Source organism: Halichoeres trimaculatus, unplaced genomic scaffold (genome assembly GCF_033239565.1).
Source record: "Halichoeres trimaculatus isolate MK-OKI-2021-1 unplaced genomic scaffold, fHalTri1.1 fHalTri1_scaffold_16, whole genome shotgun sequence".
Lineage (NCBI taxonomy): Eukaryota > Metazoa > Chordata > Actinopteri > Labriformes > Labridae > Halichoeres > Halichoeres trimaculatus.
In genome coordinates, this window is record NW_027437194.1 from 25,750,885 (window position 1) to 25,772,184 (window position 21,300).

General features: G+C 39.3%; 1 protein-coding gene across 1 annotated transcript in view; it reads right to left on the bottom strand.

The window, feature by feature from the left end:
- The window catches only part of itga1 (integrin, alpha 1), a 74,891-nt gene that overhangs the window by 23,006 nt on the left and 30,585 nt on the right, over window positions 1-21,300 (bottom strand). The window contains exons 2-10 of the mRNA XM_074691014.1: window positions 18,678-18,798; window positions 14,044-14,153; window positions 8,941-9,029; window positions 6,941-7,055; window positions 4,744-4,871; window positions 3,907-4,055; window positions 2,386-2,536; window positions 1,852-2,026; window positions 169-242 (exon numbers count right to left, since the gene is read on the bottom strand). Of these exons, the coding sequence (XP_074547115.1) occupies window positions 169-242; window positions 1,852-2,026; window positions 2,386-2,536; window positions 3,907-4,055; window positions 4,744-4,871; window positions 6,941-7,055; window positions 8,941-9,029; window positions 14,044-14,153; window positions 18,678-18,798 (1,112 nt within the window). The remainder of the gene's footprint in view (window positions 1-168; window positions 243-1,851; window positions 2,027-2,385; window positions 2,537-3,906; window positions 4,056-4,743; window positions 4,872-6,940; window positions 7,056-8,940; window positions 9,030-14,043; window positions 14,154-18,677; window positions 18,799-21,300) is intronic.

Genomic DNA, 21,300 nt, shown 5'->3' on the forward strand with positions numbered 1-21,300 from the left:
CACACACGCTCACTGAATAAACAGCTACTGCTAGATTCCTGCAGACATGTGAACCTTAATGTGATCTGAAGATGTGACAGTAAGCTCAGATCTGTCTGGTTCACAGAGTTCGAAGTAAGTCAGGAGGTTTTACAGTGTTAGGATGTAGATAATGTGATTTAGACTTACTTTAGAGGTATGAGCGCTGAACCCAGCCTGAGACATCTCCATCTCAAAGGAAGACGTGAAGTTTCCAGTTGTAGCTGAGAGAAGACAGAGACAGATTTTAACATATTTATAAACATTTGAAAAGTAAAAAGTGAAATCTTGTTAGCAAGTCAAAGTCATATCTGTTGCTTATTTAGAAAATGCAGTTTTATTTAAAGAACGTGATATTTTAGCAAACAGCACCACAGAGTGCCAGCATGTTCAAAGCTCTTAAAACATCTTTTAAGTTTTTTCTGTATGATCAGTGTTAAACTAAAGACAAGGGAGTGCTTGCATTGAGATGGAAGTGTACCACATTCATGTAAGCAAAAAAAAAAAAAGTTGCTTTTTCTGAAAAAAATAAATGAACAAAAACATGTAATTATGAATATATTAAAATCTTTTTTTTTTTTTTTTTTTTTTTACCCGGAATTAACAACATAACCCTACAGCAAAATCCCACTGCACCCCATCACCACACAAGGACGCAAACATGCCCTGTCTGGTAGATTTTAATCCAGTTCTATTTTGCTTTGCATTCAAGACATTAGAAGATATGAGTATCTTTAAAGGTTGAGTCTACCTGATCAGCTGAGATAATGGAGATAACAGAGAAAGATGATCACAACCAAAGTTAAACGAAATGCTAAACAGATAAAGCTTTCTACTAAACGAGGGCGAAGCTTGTCTCAACTTTCACTCGCTTTAGGCACTTGGAGAGCAGCTTGGAATGAAGAGCAATGCAAGTTAGCTTTCAGCTAACCAGGTATGTGTCAAATACCTTAGCTTGTGCAAACATGCTAAGTCAGGTGCTCGGCTCTTGAGTCTCTCCCACATAGAAACGTGAAGCTGCAGTTGGCTGCTGGGCTAGTGAATGTGTTTGCGCAGCTTTTGTCGGAGGCAGTGGGTGTGCGCTGCCGCTGGCACTGAGCCAAGGAGAAGGAGCCCAGTTTGAATGTTTGTGTTTACTAACAAGAAACAAAAATTCCTTCAGACCCTACCTTTAATAAGAATAGCTGATAATGTTGTTAGTTTGTCCACTCTGTGTTGGCCCCTGTAGTGGTGTTCAGTCATAGAGCCCGTTCTCTGGACACTTTTCTTAAGTTTTTGTTACCCTAATGTGGATGTAATACACTTCTATACATTGACACGCAACATTGCTGTACTCTATCTTAGAGGTGTCCCAATCTGATATTGATATCGGATATCGGTCCGATATCAGCAAAAAAAAAACAAGTATTGGTATCGTATCGGAATGCATCTAAAATCTCCGATATGAGCAGTTTCTGTTACCCATTGGTTAATAATAAATGGGTCAGTCTTTCCTCATACCTACTGTTGCTGACAACTGTTCTTTGTTTGAATAATATCACTTAATCAAGCCTTTTCTAACATGACAGACATACAATAAAATAAGTAATAAAAGTATGCATGTTTAATGCTGACATCGTATCGGATTAATATCGATATCGGCCTATACTTAATGCTGCAGTATCGGTATCGGTATCGGGAGTGAAAATGTAATATCGGGACATCCGTACTCTATCTACCCTCAGTGGAAAAGCCAATGGTTTTAGTCATCCATCAGTCTTGTTGGCTGTATGAACTCTCAGGTCAGTTAAACGTAAAGTGTTCACATTCATTGATGAACGTTTTCAATGATACCTTCTAAGGCAAAAATCCTGCTTCCCAAAGCGTCCACGATGGTCAACAACGCCACCTCATCAGACACGTTGAAGAAGTGATCCCTCACAGGTTTGCTGGAGATGGACTCGATCTCTTTGATGAACTTCTGCACATCTTCTGCACTTTTGTTCTGACGATTGTAATCTCCCAAAACCTGGAAAAAAAGGTTTAAACATCACAAAGGGCAACTGTTTCACTGATTTAAAAAATATATATATTACAGTTATACAATTTCAAAGAGGCAATTCAGTAAAACCAGCTTTTATTTAATTTAAAAGATGCTCCTCATTTGATTTATCATTAAATCAAACATTGATGCACTGGTTGGCTGACAGTACTGATTTTATTTTTCTGCAGAGACACAGCAGTCAGGAAAAAGCCATTTATGATTTTCTACAAATTGGGTTTTCTGGGTCTTATGTAAGCATTTCTGTCAAAACTAAAACCTTTTCTTGGATCAGAAAGAAACACAAGCATTCAAAAACGATTCATACAAAGGTAGTTAGTACCCACAGCGATGCCAAACCTCTCGATGTCATCTTCCTCGCACTCTGCCATGACCTTGTTCAGATTATGGGAGTCATGTGACTCTCCGTCTGTCACTATCACCATGACTTTCTTCACTCCAGGTCGGGCACCGCGCTCCGGCATGAAGGCTTCTCTCCTGACAGGTGGGAATATTCACAGATCAGGTGACTTCAGGTAAATTCATGAATAACAAAACATCAATAACATTTAGTTTCATGTAAATGTGAGATCGCCACATCCTGGAGCAGGCAAAGTCAGACCCAAGGTCCATTTTCATCTAAAGCTGCGTTTCCACCAAGCAGTCAGGTTCAGTACAATACGGTTTGGCACAGTTTGGTACAGTTAAGCCTGATCCAATTTGCATTTCTACAGCAAAACTGTGCCCTCTAGTGGTAGGCGGCGTGTAAGCCAGATGCCGAAAGCCGCAGCTGTTCAACAATAGCGTGGCATAGTTTACCCCGCTAATAAATCCAACGGAGAAGAAAAACGCAACACAGTAAACAAAGAGCACATATGGAAGACATGCAGCATTTCATTCTCTCTGTGGTTTTCATGTAGCGCTTTGATACAAAGTGCAAACAAGCTTTGTTTCAGAGAAGTCTGTGTGCCGCCAGGAGAAATGCAGCTGCTGTCGGGGTAAGTGACGATTCTTTTGACCAATCAACGGTCTTCAGTGTTGTTGCTCCACCTTCCGAGCACAGATCGGTTCAGTCTGGTACCCATACGAAAGGGTCTCAAAAAGAGGGACGGCATAGGTTATTTGGGGATCTGTCCCGGGATAAGTCAGTGGAAACACCACAAAATGTGTGCCATACCGGGACGAACCGAACCGGACTGCTTGGTAGAAAATCTTAGTTATTTTTCTTGAAATGTCTTACTGATGTTACAAAGATGAATCATGCTCTAAATTATGGGAACATCTACATTTTCTGTCAAGGTCACAAACCAAACCAGTGTAAATCCAGTAACGTCTCACTAAACTTAATCTCAATGAGTCTTTTTCCTGGTTAAATAAAGGTTTATTAATAAACCACATCTTAACTGTGTATAGGCTACTTGTCTAAAGCTAAAGCTCTATACATTCAGCAGAAACTCAACAACTTTTACAGATGACACCTTTAAATAAATGTGTTCATCATTATGTGGAAAGGAAGAGTTAAAAAAAAAACATGTTTGAGGACAAAAGATGTGATCAAAGTTATGAAATGGAGCAGAAAAGACAAATTTGGTGAATAAGAAAGAAGAAATCAGAAAAAATATGGGTCCAAAAAATGTTTTTTCAAAATAGTCAAAATAGTCTGATTTTGCAAAACATTCCAGATAAAACCCAGATCCTGCCACAAAAACATCCTGACATATTTTCCCTATAGCGCCCCCTAATGGAGAACATTTTCCTTGGTCAGAAACAGAGTTTGCTGATGTTTACACAGCACGTAACACTGCAGAAAACCAACCACTGATCATCTGGGATCAGGAGACACCTGAGGGACAGGTGATGATAAATACCTGGCAGTGTCGATGCCATCGAAGGTCATGGTCTTGAAACCGGTCTGCTGAGGAAGCTCTTGCACAAATTCCAGCAGATCGGGAGTGTTTTCAAACTGGCTGAGGTTGACGCGGTGAGTCACAGTCTCACCATAAGACACGATGCCCACCTGGAGAACACACACCAACACACACACACTCTTCTTATAAACAACATTAGCACCATTTTTCCTTTTCTCCTCTTCTGTCCTCTGCGTCCCTTCTGGACGGTCTGCTGAGGATGTGGTTGGGTTCGTTGGAGTTGATGTGACACAATGTTCTTTGAACAGAAGGCAGAGGACTTCAGCAGCGATGGAAGATGTGACTTTACAACAACCGCGTGGCTCCACTGTAAGAAGACTTTCCAGTGTTTCCCTCTGGAAAACTCCACATGCTGCACGCCAGATCGATGTAACCATAATAAAACTAACCACGAGCTGAAGGAGCCATCCAAGACACGTGAACAGAAATAAACTCTAGGTATAAGTCATTGAGGAAAGGCTAAAATTACTCTGAAGACTAAAACGGATACACCCCATAAAGCCTGCTTTATGAAAAACATCTAACAGTTATTTTCTGGGCTGGCAACATGTGGAAAATTCCATCATGAAGAGCAGTTCAGTCATTTAATACAGCAGCAGGCAAAAAACTGAGCTGGCAATAATTATATTCCTTCATTCATCCTCCTGCTTAGTCAGTCTGCTCTTATATAACCCAATCATTTACCCGAGTATTTATACATCCATGAAGGACTCCAGACACTGAAGTTAGCACTGCTAACACTCAAATACTATGAACAAGAAAAAGCAGACAACAGACCTGAGAGAGTTTTGGTCCAATCTCTATTTTCTCGATGAAGCGTCGCAGAAAGTCGATGATACTTTTCCAGGGGTAGATGCTGTTGGACCCGTCCAGAACCATCACGATGTCCAGCTCCTTTGCACACTCTGGAATAAAACAGAATTTGCTTCATGGTTAATGCATCATTTTTATTTCCTCAGCATTGAGGCACAGTTTTACTAAAACATGAATATTCTTCAACTATTTCACTTTCTGGGTTGAATCCTTCAGAGAAAGTGAACATTTCTGGCTCCGTCTCTCCGCCCGCAGCAGACAGCTTTGAATTATCTCATCCTCAGCACAAATACTCAAACAGTATATCAGAATAATAACAACCTAAGCTCCAGGTTAGCTGAGCTAGCCAACAAGGCATCATTAAATCTCACAGTGAAACTCCTTTTGAAGCACGTTAAAACTTTGATGCTTAACTTGTCTCTGGATGGTGAACCAGTTAACACCAGAGTTAATATAACTTTGCATTTTTCTTTAGACTTTAATTTTACTACGCTTTCGCTTGTTGTTCAGTTTCAGTTTAGTTTTAGTTTTTAAAGCCGGTTTTCTAATTTAGTTAAGTTTTTATTGCTTTCAGTATTAGTTTTAGTCTTTTTGGGGTCGCTGTCAGGGCCGAGATTTCACAGTATCAGTAAAAGCATTGGGTAATAAAAACTCAAACCATTGTAGAAAACATATTCACTGGAGACAGAAGCAGAAAGTTTTGCATCAGTGTTGTCTGTCCTACAATTGTCTTGTGTTGGGGGTCAGCATCAATTTATGGGAAGGGGGTTGGATTCTCCTCTTTACCTTGGTAAGGTGAGCTAGGTGAGCCTCCCTGTGTGAGCTTTTCACATGGACTTTGAGATGAGTGGAGATTTTTCCCATTGAGAAATGTTCCACATACTTTATCATCTCCCTCTGTGAGGCACCTGCTCCTATCAGAGACAGTCATACTCAAAGTAATCCCAATGGAGCTCTACAGCTTCCTCCCACCTTCTGATGCTGTTCACACTCTGCTTGCAAAGTGTGGATGTGTGCTTGCTTGTGCAAGTGTAAACAAAACAAAGACATCTCATATCCACTTAAAATACTGAGTTTATGTATAAGACAGATTGACAAACATAAAAATACTAAATACAACTTCCTCAACTTTTTGTTTATTTTAGTAAGTTCTGTAAACTCACAACTCAGATTAAGTTAGTCATTGTTTTTTTCTCAAGCCTCGTTTTTATTTCAGCTAGCGAAAATGTTTTTTGACCACAGGTATTTGGTATTTTGTTATTTTTTGTTCACTAAAATAACCTTGTGCTACACCAGGGGTTCCCAAATTTTTCAGCCCATGACTCCCAAATAGGGGAGACTGACAACCCCAGCAGAGAGAATATACTAGAAAAATACCAATGATTTGGTGTTTTACATTATTATTATTATTATTATTATTATTATTATTATTATTATTATTATTATTATTATTATTATTATTATTATTATTATTATTATATTTTTTTGATTAATTATTATAATTTTTGTGGGGGGGGTATTTTAAAGTCAATATGGTGTTTTCCATTAAATCAATTAATCAATTATTATTTTTTATTATTTTGTTATTTTTAATTTTATTTTATTTTTTACTATTTTAAAGTCAAGGTGGATAAAGTGGCTGTTAAAACACAAGCAGCACTTTATCGTCAATAAAACAATTAACCTATCATTTTAAGAGGGGATGTTAGCAGCTGCTGCCAATGTTAGCTCTTCTTGTCTTTAGGAAAGAATTCCTTCAGTATTCTCCACTAAGTTATTAAAACCTAAGAAGCATACAATTGATTGTACTAAAAGTAAAATGTAGAGGGAAAGAAGACACACAGACACAGGCTTTGGGCTGTTGTCTGGATTTCTTGGGCTCTCCTGGGAAACACAGTGCAGGCCCAGTAAAGCGTCTCCTAACTTGGGCATGCAGCACAGCTGAAGGGCTGGGCTGGGCGGAGCCACGGAGGAATGAGTGTCACAGACAAGTTTACATTAAGAGGAATGCTCTAATCTCCCTCCTCGCCGAGGAAGGGTGTGTTTGATGTCAGGATCCTGGGTGGTACTACTGAGAAGGGTAGATCATAATCTCTTATCCTGACAGCCAATTTGAGCAGCTGCTGTCACGTCCTGCGTCTTGTGCTGTCAGGCTGTGTACCTTGCACGGCGGGAGCCACAGAGTTGAGGATCTGGAAGGAAGAGCTGACATTCGCACAGACTCCAGAGATGTACTGCTGCTGCCCGCACATGTAGCCGTACTGAGGTCCACAGGCCTGTGGAGACAAGACACACGTGTAAACAAACCCAGACTGCTACAGAACATCAAACCCAAAGGCTGAGACTGGTGAGCTTTCCACCAGCGTGACATCATGGGTGAAAAGAGGTTCAGGGCTGCAGAGAGGAAAGAAGTGCTCAAAGTGAGGATTACACAGAAGCTATTCCTACATCTCCAGAGACAGAGACAGAGAAACTCAGTCAGCAAGGACAGAGAGCTTTAAAATGACCACCAATAACTGGAAAACTGGATCACATCTAATCATCTCACAGTCATAGTTCATCAGAGTTCCCTGTGTGCTCCACAGCCTCACCACAGACATCACATCCAGACAGACAGAGAGGTGACCCTGGATGGAGCTGTACAAGAACAAGACTAATCCACAGATATGAAGGCTGTACTTAAAGGGATAGTTCAGTTTTTTTGAAGTGGGGTTGTATGAGCTCTATGTGACCACTAAGGACATTAGATACAGTAGAAAGTTGTCTCCTCTCCCTCAGTAAGACACAAACTGTAATCGATGGTGACGAGGAAATAGACGCTAACAGGGAGAGACCGTACCAAATTCAAAGGATATTTTCTCTGCCTACAAGAACTAAAATCAAAAAGTAATACCACAGTTTAAGAGTGCACTACATAAAATATGTTTTAAGTGCATTAAGTCTTTGGAAATATAAACATTTATTTGGACCTAACTAACTCATGTGTCCTTACGCGCAGCGCTAGTGCGCTCCGTCCCCCCTCCTCCTTTCAGCTGTAGGGAATGTAAACAAGCTATGCTTCAGGCGCCGATTGTAGCCTCGTGTAAGTTTGATCAAGTATCGTAATTCTTTTGTTTGTACTCTAAGGATTGTGAGGCAGCGTAGGAAATTCAAAATAAGTGACTATGACAGCGACGATGAAGTTTCATTCACTTTGGAACCAAAAGGATACCTGCATGAACCGGAGTAGCTACACAGAGCTGCTACAGATGGCGACTGTCAGGGGTGAAGCTACAGGTTGACCTTGGTGTTTGAGGGGCATCCCTCCGATATGTCAAGAACCAGTCCAGGATCTTTATGTGACAGCCTCACCATTTCAGCAAGTCTCATGAAGATCTTGTGCTATTTTTCGATTTTTGACCAGTTTACAGTCAGATTCAGGGATGTCCCCCTCTTTAAGCATAAGATAATGTAAGCCATTTGAAAGGTTGAATAGATATTTAAAAGTTCAGGTGTTTTTCTTAACTTTTCCTGTTGTTTGTGACATCTTGGTCACTCTCTTTCATTGTTCCATACTTCTCTTATAAGACGACACCTGTTTTACCTCAGAAGTGATTTTGATTCTGTTTGTTTTGAGATATAATAATGATCAACTGTTGGGTTTACTCTGCTGGATGTATGAAGTTAAAACATATCTTTCACACATACTAAGATGAAGTGTTTAGGTGAAACTACTGCTTTGTTTAACGCCTCGAAGGATCAGCCCTCACAGTCAGACATTAGGCTGAGGCTATATTTTCTTGGGCCAATTATCAAGTCATAGTCAATAAAAATACATTTATTGACCACTAGAGTCTATCATTTCTCTAATGTTTTACACCATAATCTATGTGATATCAGATTTTTCATGAGTTTATAGCCATAAAACCTAACAGGTTTCACCACCTCCTTCGTACATTTCTGCACTCACACAGTTGATTCACAGTATCCTGTTAAATTCCCAGGACATGGAACGGCTCTGGGAAACATGGAGGGTCAAGCCCACAGTTTCCACACAGAGCAAAGGTCTGCTGAGAGTATATTTATGCCCAGTTTCTTTCAGTGAAGTATGCAAAGCTCCTCTCTCCTGTGTTCTCATTTTTAGCATTTCTTTACATTTCTTTCATATATGTTACCACTTACCAGAAACCCTCCGTCGGGATTGGTCACCAGTGTCGTTCCCATGGTCATGTTCTCCTTGACTTCATGCAAGTTGGGAATTGTTGTGTTTTCTAAGAGAAATAGGGATGAATAAACAGGGTGAGAAAAAAAGAGAGCAGCACGGAGGAAGAACAGCTGGACAAATTCCTCTTCTGTACTTTCCCAGAGGAAGAGAGCCACACACTCTTCTTCTTCCCTCTTTACAATTTAACAACTGACAGAGAGCTTCTTCCTTCAACCCACTATTCCTGTGTGTGTGTGTGTGTGTGTGTGTGTGTGTGTGTGTGTGTGTGTGTGTGTGTGTGTGTGTGTGTGTGTGTGTGTGTGTGTGTGTGTGTGTGTGTGTGTGTGTGTGTGTCCTTTGGCAATCAATAAAGGACACAATGCATCAAAATGTTGTAATGTTGTACGTCCCAATTGTGGGAAGGAAGATTTAGAGAACCCCAAACGTGAAGAAATCACAACATGTGGCTAAAATTAGCAAACTGCTGAGAATGCTCTGGATCTGCTCCTTGCCAAGGGACCCACATATTTCTCACAAACTCATTCACATGCCGTTTCAATTCTGAATCAAAATCATCACAGATCCTCCAGGGGCCACTTTGAAATTTAACTATTCCTGAATGTCACTAAATGCTATGACTTTGGCATGTTCTCTCCTTCAAACACACACACACACACACACGCAGCAGAGCTGTTAGTTATCAGGACTGTGGTATGAGGACTTTTGATAACTTAAAGAGGGGGTATAAAGATTTTATTCACATTCAAAATTAACAACACTGGACGTTCACACACATAGCAACCCGCTCAATTCTAAAAATAGCCCAAGATCTTCAATAGATCTTCCTGAGATCTTCACTAGACTTGCTGGAAAGATGAAGTTGCATAAGGATCTCCTAACAGGTTCATTAAAGGTTGGATGGTTGGGCCTCAAACACCAAGGTCTGGTCATAACTCGGCCCTAACAAACCTCCAGAGGGCTTGATAGAGCTCAATTTGTAACAACAACTTGAAATGTAATTGAAAAAAAAAGTAAAAAAAAATAAAAAAAAATAGTTATTTAAAAAACGTGGGGGATTAACACATTTTTACATTTTGGGTCAGTTGTTCCACTTTTGGGTGTATTACATTTTTTGGTTACATTTCAGGTGGTTGTTACATATCGGCCAATCAGAGTGAAGGGGGTTTGTGGAGCAGGGAGTCTTAAAAAGACAGCAGCTAAAAAACAGAGTTTCAGACAAAGCCTGAAAAAAGGGTTTTCTGAACCACCAGCTCAAGAAAAAAAAGAGACTTTTAACTAAACATTATGTAAATCTATAAGGGCACAAGAGAGACAGTATGTCAACAAAAAAGCAGAATACCCCCTCTTTAAGTTTGGCTCCATTTTTCTTCTGGGTTTATTGAACTCTTTCTCTCTCTGTAAACGCTGAAGAAGAGGCCCTGAATTAAAGACTTGTTTTTATTAACTTTCTTGCAATAAACTTTAAGCAGTTTGAAAGTTTCTAAAGAGTGCTCTTAGACAGTCATTTATCATAAAGAAAACAGATATTGATACTGATAATATTTGTGTATAGACATATTAAAATGACTAAAATGACTAGTAAGTTTTTACTTGTCTTTGTTATCTAACATATCACTCTGCTGATTGTTTGACTAACTTTACATGACTGAGACAGTCTTTAGTCCTGTACCTCCTGACGGCTCCTCGTGGCCCTGAGAGGAGAATACAAGCTTTGTCCTCAGTGAACTGTGAAGTCCTGATAACTATCAGAACAAATCACACTTCTCACACATTCATGGCTAAAAATGACCACTTTAATAAAACAAGTCGCTTAAAATGCAGCTGTAGGAACTGTGACAAGAGCCATTACACTGTATATATATATATATATATATATATATATATATATATATATATATATATATATATATATATATATATATATATATATATATATATATATATATATATATATATAAGGGACATGGGGAAGAGACTGTTACAAATTGACAACTGTTCCAATTAAAAGCGTTACAAACCATGTTAACTCATCCAGACTTAAATCTACACAAATCATGTAATATGTTTGCTGTTTGGATAAACTTTCTGAAAATCATGAAAAACATTCTGCAGATCTGTTTTGCAGACGTCAACAAAAAAAAAAGTTTATAATGAGTGCAAGGACTTTACACACCATGGCATAACCACCTTCCAATTTAACTGCTCTGATGGAAACCTGATTAAAAATTACAACATTACCACACAAGCTTAAATTGCTCATTATGGTTTGGCAGATCGCTCTCCTGGGCTGGGATGTAAACCCAAAGTGGTAACAGGTCTGGGTCTGAGTGTGAGTGTCGTCAGTGGACGTTGATCAAATTGAGTTCAGCTCTAATCAGACATTAACATGAACCTTTTCCAACAGGATAACCTTACTTTTTTTTTTTTTTAAAAAAAGGGGGTGCTAAAGAAAAATACATTTGAATATACTTAAATGTGTGATCCAAATAAGTGGTCATGAAGTTGAAGCTTCAGTTTCCAAACACAGCTCTTGAATCTTATCTTCATTCAAACCCCTCCTGGATGCTTGCTGAGTGGTCTGGCTCCGACTGCCAGCCTCAATCGATTCCCTGTGGATATTTTCCAGACTAAGCTTGAGTTTGTGCGATCCTGCTTTTAGCCTGCTGGACTTATTCAACATTAAACAAATACTCTCCCCTGGTATAGAGAGAGTCTCATTTCCAGGCCTGTCTGCAAATTATCAGCACTTACAGTAAGTAAAGCCAATTGTTTACCCACAGTAGGTGAACTATGACTCCTGAATCTTGGTAACTCTGAGGTGTGAACAGCTGTGTTGAAAAATCTAAATCCCTGAGTGGAGAGCTGGTTTTCAGATTTACTGGTTCTCAGGGTCCTGCATCCAAACACAGACAGGCACTAATGGAGGCTTTTAGGACTGCTGACCGGGAGCTGAGCTATGTTTATCTGTTTAATTGAGATAGAATTAGATAATTGAAACATTAAAACTTTGTTTATTTACTGTCTTCCCATTCAGATGGGTTTCATTTCCCCCCAAGAGGCACTATCAGATGTACAGTAGACTGAAATACACAGAAACATCAACAAAGCAGAACGTATTCAGGCTGAAAACACACATTTTCATTATGGTATAATGATTTGATTATTTTCATGATAAACTGATTTGTTTAGTTTTTGAAAAACTCGGTTAATAATATTCTAGAAAAAAAGGAGACGTCTTTGAATGGTTTGTTTCGTCAGGCAGTTTTCCAAAAACCTAAAGAATAACAAGAAGCAAATACTCAGATTTCAGAAGCTGGAAGCAAAGAATGATCTCACTCTTTTGTTAAGCACTGTGATAACTTTCTACACTTGTTGATAAAGACTCGGTTTTCCATGAGCACCATCACCCAATGCCGTAAGGATATGACTCTCACCAAAGCGTGCATTTGTTTTGGAGCACAGGTCTCCTTTTTAACATTACTTTTCTCAAACTTTGTAAACTCAGTTGGTAGTTGTGTGTCCAGAAGGTGAGCAAACTATTTTTTACTGTTACCCACTGCCCAGTGCTCTAAGACGTGTCTGTAATGTGTAATGTCAGTTAGGGCTGCACAATTATCGCAATCGCAATCGCAATCGCAATGTCAGCACATGCAATTCAGATTTTTCTCCATGATAACCAAGCAAGTCTGTAGACTCATCATGACACAACTTTTTTTATTAAATCGCAAGCACAATCGCATTATTGTCCACCTAATCGCAAATTGCACCTTTTCCCCAAATCGTGCAGCACTAATGTCAGTGAATCCTGGTTCTGTTCTGCCAGTCATCCACAAAGCAGAGCTAACGTAACCTCACTCTTCATTTTATTGATAGACTCTCAAGTTTGAACAGACCACTGCAGAATAACTGCTGACTGTGGGTTGGAGTCAACATTAGCACAAACAGGTTAGCCTGTGTTTTAGCTCGTGCTCTATCACTCTCCTGTTTAGCTTTCTTTTAGCTTTTGCTTTGAGTCTCCACCATAAATACAAATTAAACCCAAGAAATCCTTTTCTTCAAGGAAAAGGACAGATGTTGCTTCTCACTGTTAAACTTTGCCAGCCTGTGTGGTTTTATCAAAGAGACTTTCGGTCTACGGCTGTGAATGGATTTGTGTTCTCCTGGTAAAATCCAACCTGAACAAGATGAGTTAATTGGTTTCACTCTATCTTTTTGTTCGCTGAGTGTCCATCATAAAATTATAGAGGTGTTTTCCCCTTTTTTCTTTTTGTCAGTCCAGCTTTAGTGTCCACCATTACTACAAATTTAATCAGAGAGATTATTTTCTTCTAGAAAAAAGACACATTGTGATTATTACTGCTAAAAAGAAGCCACCCAACACAGTATCATGAAAGGGATTTCAGATTGTACGCCATAAAAGGATTTGTGTTCTCCTGTCTCAAGACATGGCATTAAGAAATAACTAATTTAGCACTGTTAGTCTCATTTAAAATCGTAGATTATGAGAAGACAAATATTTAAAAATGAGACTTTAAAAGTCCTTATAGGACCTTTAATCCTTAGACTTTTCAGTGGGTCAAAGGAGACTTGGTGAGGTTTTTTTCTAGAATATCTTTGTATTGAGAAGTTGTTTTAAGTTAATATTTCAGGAATTCCTGAAAAAAACATGTTTTGGATTTAATTTTGTTAAATATTTGAAGTTCCCTCTTATACTTTTTGAAGAATAGTAATATTTGTATTACAACTCCATGCTTCCAAAAGTGGATCAAAAATGACCCATAAAAGAATCTTTCTGTTTTTATGCCTTTTATTTGTATTTTAAAGTGGGAAAATAACATTTTCCAAATATTAAATAACTATTGTGTGGACCAAAATGTTATGTACACAGTAATACACTTGATTTTCTAAAGCAAAATGACAAAAATGACTTAAAACACATGTATTCTTTAACGTGCAGGGTGACCCATGTATGGTCCAGTCACTCATGCATCTGAGGCTTAAAGTACTGACATTTGGTTTTTCCTTGTTTGGTAATCATCAGAATTGGGCAGTATACTTACTTGGCAGCTCTAGTTTGATACATGTGTTGTCCCCCGTCCCCACAGGACACTTGTAGACGTCTCCTGTCCGTTTTGCTGGCTGTCCCGACAGCGGTGATCCAATCAGAACCCTGAATAAATAAACAACAGATCGGATCAGTGGGTTAGAAACGCTGCCAACAACCACACTTTAAACGATAATGAAAACAAGCACCGCTCAAATATTGTTGCAGAAATGAAGCTTTGGCAAGTTAAACACATTATCTAATTTCCCAACCACTCAGATTGGTCTAATTACACTTGTGGAGTTAAATTGTACATAAACAGCAGGTTCTGATTGGCTAATAAATCTGTTAAAGTTTATTATAATTGGCTCGTCATTATGTAGCCTTCAGGTCATTATATTAACACCATCAAATTGTTCTTTACATGGAAACAGCTCCCAGTAAGACAAAACCTTAATGACCATCCCATGACATGTTACAGATGTTGCAGAGCTGATTCACGTATCAGTTTCCTGCCTCATGTTACGCACATCTACGTCTCTGTGTGTCATCACATCATCTCACTGCATCAGTAAACTGAGGCTAAAAAAAGCCTGTCATCTGCCCTCCTCCAAACACTCAGGCTTATTAACATTCCTGCGCTCTAATGGGCCCTGGTCCTCTGAAGTGAAACTCAGAGAGGAACAACAACAACACACTCTCCACTCAGCCTGACCTCTGCTGCATGGGAGAAAGATACAACATTAAAGAGGGGGTGTTATTCTTACACATGTTCTAAACATGGATATAAAGTAAAGACTAAACATATGCAGATTTTAAAACTTTGTTGTAGAAATCCCTGAATCTGTAAACTGATCAAAACGCTCTGTTCTGAAACTTAACAGGATCTTCATGAGGCCTTTGCGGGATCTTCAGGAGAGTTGTTGAAACGATGAGGTCATCTCATAGGGATCTCCTACCTGGTTCATGACACATTAACGGGGAAGGGGGCTCAAACACCAAGGTCTGCAAATGTTTCTACTTCTTCAACATGTCATGAACGTTGCCCAAAGGGCTGGCCAATCAGAAGGAAGGGGGTTTGTGGAGTGGGGAGCCTTAAACAGACAGCAGCTAAAATGAAGCATTTCAAACAGAAGCTGAGAAAAGGGTTTTCTAAAACACCAGAAAGAGAAAAGAGGGGATATTCTAAAGCTGTATATCATGTTTGTACTACAGAGGCACCAGAGGGAACAGAATAAAGACTTTTAAAAAAGCACAATACTCCCTCTTTAATGATTTCTTAGTAGTGATCTGTAGCAGCTTTTGCCTTAAGCAAATTGATTTACAACTTAAGCTGATTAAAGACTGAAGCACTCTACAAAGATGACTCTGTGTGTGTGGCTTCTGGGCTGCCAGCCCTCTGCTAGCATCAAGATAACTCATTATTTATGCCTTAATGAAATATACTTTTTTTATGCGAAATGAATTTAAATGAAGAACTAAACTTATTTGGCCATATTACTTTAAGAGTATTAATAGTTTGACTTTTTCATTTAAAAGTTATATTTTCAAATTCTGTATTAATATGTAACAACAAAAAATAGTTTCATACTTTCAGTCTTGCCAGTTAGATATTGGTAATATTATACATTAAGAGCCACATGTGTTCCTCTGCCCGTGCAAGCATTTGTGCTACACTAAGCTAACGTTAGCTCTTCATTAAACAGTGCTACAGATCTAACACAGAAAAAAAACTTCCTGGTGATTTACCTCTGAGCTGTCTCTGCTAAATGTACCACATTTTCTCTCCGCAGTTCATCCACCTTTCATCACTGCTGAGGAGCACTGAGGAGCTAAAGGGCGGAGGTCAGGAGGAGACATCTGTACCTCATCAGTCGGCTCCCGTTAAGGGCAACCTGTATGTTACATCACCTCATGGTCCTGCTCTTTTTTCATGAGGTATTCTCCTACTGAGGGCTACATATCATCTCCAGTTTTATAACCCCCTCCCCGTCCTTAATTCCTTGCTCTTAAACTCGTGTTTTATTTCTTTCATCTGTTCTGGCTCTCTCCTTTGATATGATGTCCTGCTCTGCCCATGATCTTTCTCTGGTCCACCTTCTTTAATCGCGCTCTTATCGCTCTGCTCTGAACTGGAACCAAATCGAGCCAACATGTTTTCAGGGAACAGTTTGTAGGCTGGGAAACAGCTGGTTCCACTGATTAGTGAGGGGTGAATTATTGTAACTGATCTCATGTGGGGGCAAAACAGCAGCAGGTACGGACATTGGGAAATCATCAGCTGTAGTGTTGCAACAGGTTGGTGGGAAAATAAACTGAAGAAGAGATGAGGAGAGAAGACAATGACTCACAGAGCTATTAACCAATTCTTACAGCTTTAAATGGTTTTAAAATCGTGCTCCCACACAGTTAGAGAAAGGAGTCACAGATGCTTGGTTTCGGTGTATTTACAGGCTGGGTATGAGGAGACTCTGGTGAGCAGTTTAAAGTCAACAGCCAGAGTCGTAAAGACAAAGATCCTCATTACAGCAGCAGCTGGAGCACTCTCCTTCACTTTTATGGTTTTACAGGTGAATTAAGACATCCTGCCTGTGTTAGTAATAATTAATTAGCTTGAAATTAAACAAACTAAAGTTATATGTAGTATAAAAAGCTCACTCAAACGGGAGTCTTTCTGGCCAGACTCTTAAATCTTAAATTACACTTTATATTTATCTTACAAGTAAACTGCTGCACGGCGGTGCAGTGGGTTGTGCTGTTGCCTCACCGCAGGAGGGTTCCTGGTTTCAGATCCCAGGTGTGCAGGTGCCTTTCAGTGTGGAGTCTGCATGCCCTCAGTTAGTGTGTATGTGATTGGTTGTTTCTACATGTTAGCCCTGTGATAGGCTGGTGACCTGTCCAGTGTACTCAGCTTTGGGCCCAGTGACAGCAGAGATTAGCTCCAGCCCCCTTCACAACCCCAAAAGGGGATGAATAAAATAAATATTTTTTATGTTCAGGGTCAATATCATATGATTTCCGTTGAAACCAATTTTTCTGAAAGACATCTTGAGAAAATTAAAAGTATTGTTTCCTTCCAATGTTTTTTCTCCTGTCTTGTTGTGAAGCAGGGATGGAAGGCAAAATACTATAAAACTACAACTAAGGCAAAAGGCTTGGACACAAATCATGACAATTTCCGTAGAGTTCTTGAGGATGCTTCACCTCTCCTCTAAAAGGCGTCTTTAGTTTTAAAACGTCTCCTTAGAACTGAAGAAGCCCCTCAAAGAAAAGGTGAAGCATCTTGAAGAAGTCACACAAGCCTAGTTCTTTTCATTAGGTCAAGATTGAACCAAACACTTTTACGTTTTATCTTTTTTCCAACATACTCCAGTGTTGTGTTCCTTAATAGTTTAACTTGATCATTTCAGTATAATTCTTAAACAAAGGAAAGAGGAACTTATTAACTTTACTTGAAGTAGTTTAAAGGCGTGAAATCTGTAAAAATACGCAGGATATAAATACATGTTGCACTGATATGAGTGACGTTTGAAGTCATAATCATAATGTTGCAGCTTAAAGATACAAAGTTGAAGCTTAAGTAGTCACAGATCACAGATCACAGATCTCACCACATGGCTCCCCTGTTTTGAAGATCAAAAATGACTCCTTCCTGCTAGCGCAGTGTGTTTGTGAAAGGACTGAAGAGCTGACAGCGTGCAGTGACCGCTGAAGTAGTAGGAAACAAAAGCAGGTGACTCCACTTTGGCAGAGTGGAGCAGGGAGCCTGTCAAAGGTGTGTGGTGGTGGTGTGACCGGGCCTGCGTCACCCTGCTATCTGTTTCACATGAGAACTGGATAGGCTGAGTTCAGGGACAAGATCTCAACTATCAAAGTAAACATGGGAGACTCAGTCAAGGTTGGGTGAAATTGAGTTTGAGAAGGATTGAGCTTTTAAAATCTCAATTCTGTCCCTCTTGTGCCCCCGTAGTAGGATTTACAGCTCAAAACTGACTATTTTTCTCACACATTTTTTTCAATAACCCTTTTTTCAACCTCTGATTGAAATGCTGTGTTGTCTCTTTAAGGCCCCCCACTCCAAAAACCCCCTTCCCTCTGATTGGCCAGCTCTCTGGGGGCCTAAAACAGGCAGAGCTATTGGCAGATTCTGGTGAGGACTGTCCCCCCAGTGCGTATTACACCAGTTAGGAGATCGTCATGTGTTGACCTCATCATTTCAGTGAGTCTCGTGAAGATCTTGATTTATTTATTAGAACAGAGCGTTTTGACCAGTTTACAGACGGATTCAAGGATTTCTAAACCATATGAATATATTGACATTTGAAAATTTGCACACAATCAGTCTGAGCATCCAGCATTGTTACTTTATATCCATATATAAAATATAGGGAAGCTGAATAACCCCTCTTTAATAATTTGGAGGTGGGGAAAGCTGTTATACATTTGACAACCAGATATTGAAAGCCTGTTAGCTTCAACATTTGTTCAACTCCTTTCTCTGTCTTTTACTGACATGTTACTGACAAGCTCTACGTTGAGATGCCATTGCATTTAGTCAGACACATGAATCTTGTTCTAGTATGAGATGAGGAGTGGGGAGTGGTGAAAAATGTCGATCAGGGTTGAAGCACAGTAGCTACTGACACTCACCATTTCCCCTCGCTGTTCTCAAACTGCTGCACAGTGTACCCAAACATGTCCTCCAGAGGGCCGTTAAACGACAAACCATTCTTCTGGTCCACGTTGAAGGACAGCGCGCAGGCCAGCAGCACTGCAGAGACAGAGGGAAAGGAAGGTTATGGATGACTGCCAGGGACTGTTGTTTACTGCTCAGATTAAATGACCTCACTTTATAGTAAATAATTTAATCTGGAAATTCGAGACCTATGTTAGTGTTCTCATTGAGCAGAATGTCAGTGATTAAAAACAATCACTTTGAGTATTTAGAGAATATTCAAAATACGACCAGGAAATGAAAAATACACATTCAGGATAAACAGTCCAGGATATTTATTAATACTCATTAAACCAGAAGCTGATGACAGAGCATTTGTCATGATACAGGAGTCACAACAAGATTTGATTCACTGTATTGGAATACAATAACAGAGGATTAGAGCCACATCCATCTAGCCACTGCTTTTCCTAATCACACTAATAGACTTGTTTTTAAGCTGTTGGAGAAAGTTGGAGAGAAAACAAACATACACGGGGAGAATGTGCAAGCTCTACACAGAAAAGTATCTGCCCAGCCAGGGAATCAAACCAGGGACCTTGTTACTGTAAACACTGCATCACCAAAAAGTTGAGATATCTTGAATGAAGTTACTACGAAATAGAAAATGCTGGGTTTTTTTCCACTAAAAAAGCATATTTCTATCAAAATAGATTTAAAGCTGACAAGAATCTATATATTTTTTTAAATGTATGGAATTTAAGGCTCTGTTGGTCTTGCAGTTTCAGCATGTCTCATAAATGGAAGCTCTAGCCTTGGTCAGACCGGCTGCTGGCTGGACACCTTTCTGTCTTCTCCCCAGATTTCCTCATTTTCTCTCCTCAGCTGTCCTATGATTTAAAAGCAAAACTGTCTCTCATTTTTTTCAAAGATGTTTGGAAGTTAATACAGAATGCAAAAATGAGTTGTATTTCTGAACTTTATCAATGTTTTTTGCACCTATGAAATAAAAATACTGTACTTCGAGGTGTTGCACTGAGATGACTAACAACCTGTGTGCACTATTCCATCGCCCCTATACACACACATGCACGCACACACACTCACTCACACACACTGGAGATCAGTGGAGGAGTTTCAGACATTAGTGTGAAGCTCTCTGGTCAGAGTTCAGTCCGACCTGCAGGACAATGGTTTCCTCTCTGCACTGCACCCAGTCTGCACCCGTCTGTCACTGGCCTGAGTATATATCACAGAGGCTCTATATAAATCCATCCTTGTCTCATTGTGCTGCCACTACAATGACACTCTTTATATCTACTGAGCCAGGGAATTCCTCTGCTGTAATTTATTCAATTCTCAGACTTGTGAGGGAGTGCAGAGGAGTCAGAGCTGAACTGGAATAAAAAAGAGCCGTGCAGACACAGACCACATACATGGAGACGCAAATAAAAAGCAGCTTTTTGTCCTCTGATCATGCTTCGTAGCTGACATGTCTGGTCTGACTCAACTATAAAGACAACAACTGTATGCAGTCTGGACTGTGCTGTCAAAGTAATTATAAAGATTTTAGCCATGCTATGGCTTGAGTTTTAGGAATGAAACTTCAGCCAGTCTGTGCATGGCTCTGAAATGTGTCTGACCTTATATGACAGACTATCTTTGCTGAGGTTCTCAGACAGTCAGCATTAGTGATCTTTGTGGTTTGGACCCAAATAACCAAATTAAAAATCAATAATAATAAAACGTGCATCCCTCTCAAATTAAATTATAAGAACATTTATGGTCCTCTGAGTATTTATCAATGACTTTATCAAATCTATATTTTGTCTTGTAGTTTATGATCTTTTCATATCACCAGATACAACATGTACCAAGTCCTTTGTGTTTTGCTAAATTGAAACTGTTGAAACTGAAAGTCAACTGACACAGGGACTCTTGCAATGTATACTGTTAAAAAGAACGGTCTGTAAGCATTGTTATTGTTTGCTTCAGATCTGTTTCAGCAGTTTTCAGTACATCAATGTCTGCTTGCAGCCCAGATTATTCTTATTTCAACCTCGATAAAACAAACTCCATGGTAAAGTTCTCCGTTCCATACTGTGTCAACAACACAATAACTTTTCTTTCTTCTGTATCATATTTTATCATCACCAACCATACTGCACCATATTGTATGATTACACAATATAGTGTATCATATCACATCACATCATATCGTGTTGTACTATAAAGTAATTAGGAATGGGTACCAAAGAGTACCGATTCACGTAAAATCAAAAGGTACCATGTTTAGGTACCTAAATGCATCCTTGTGACTGTGAGGGAGTGGAAGAGAAGGAGATTTTTCATGTTGGACATGAAAACAGCATTACACAGTTATTTATTGAAGAACAAATGTGTTGAATCAAATTTTTTTTATATTCTACTATCGAACAAATTGATATTCTTTACCACAAAAAGTACAGAAAATTGGTATCGTTCAGTACCAGTACCAATTGACAGGTACCGGGCATCAGCGTATCATTACAAATGTGAAAGGTACCCATCCCGAACCACTAGGAATAAACAAACAAACAAACAAAAAGGGAAAAAATA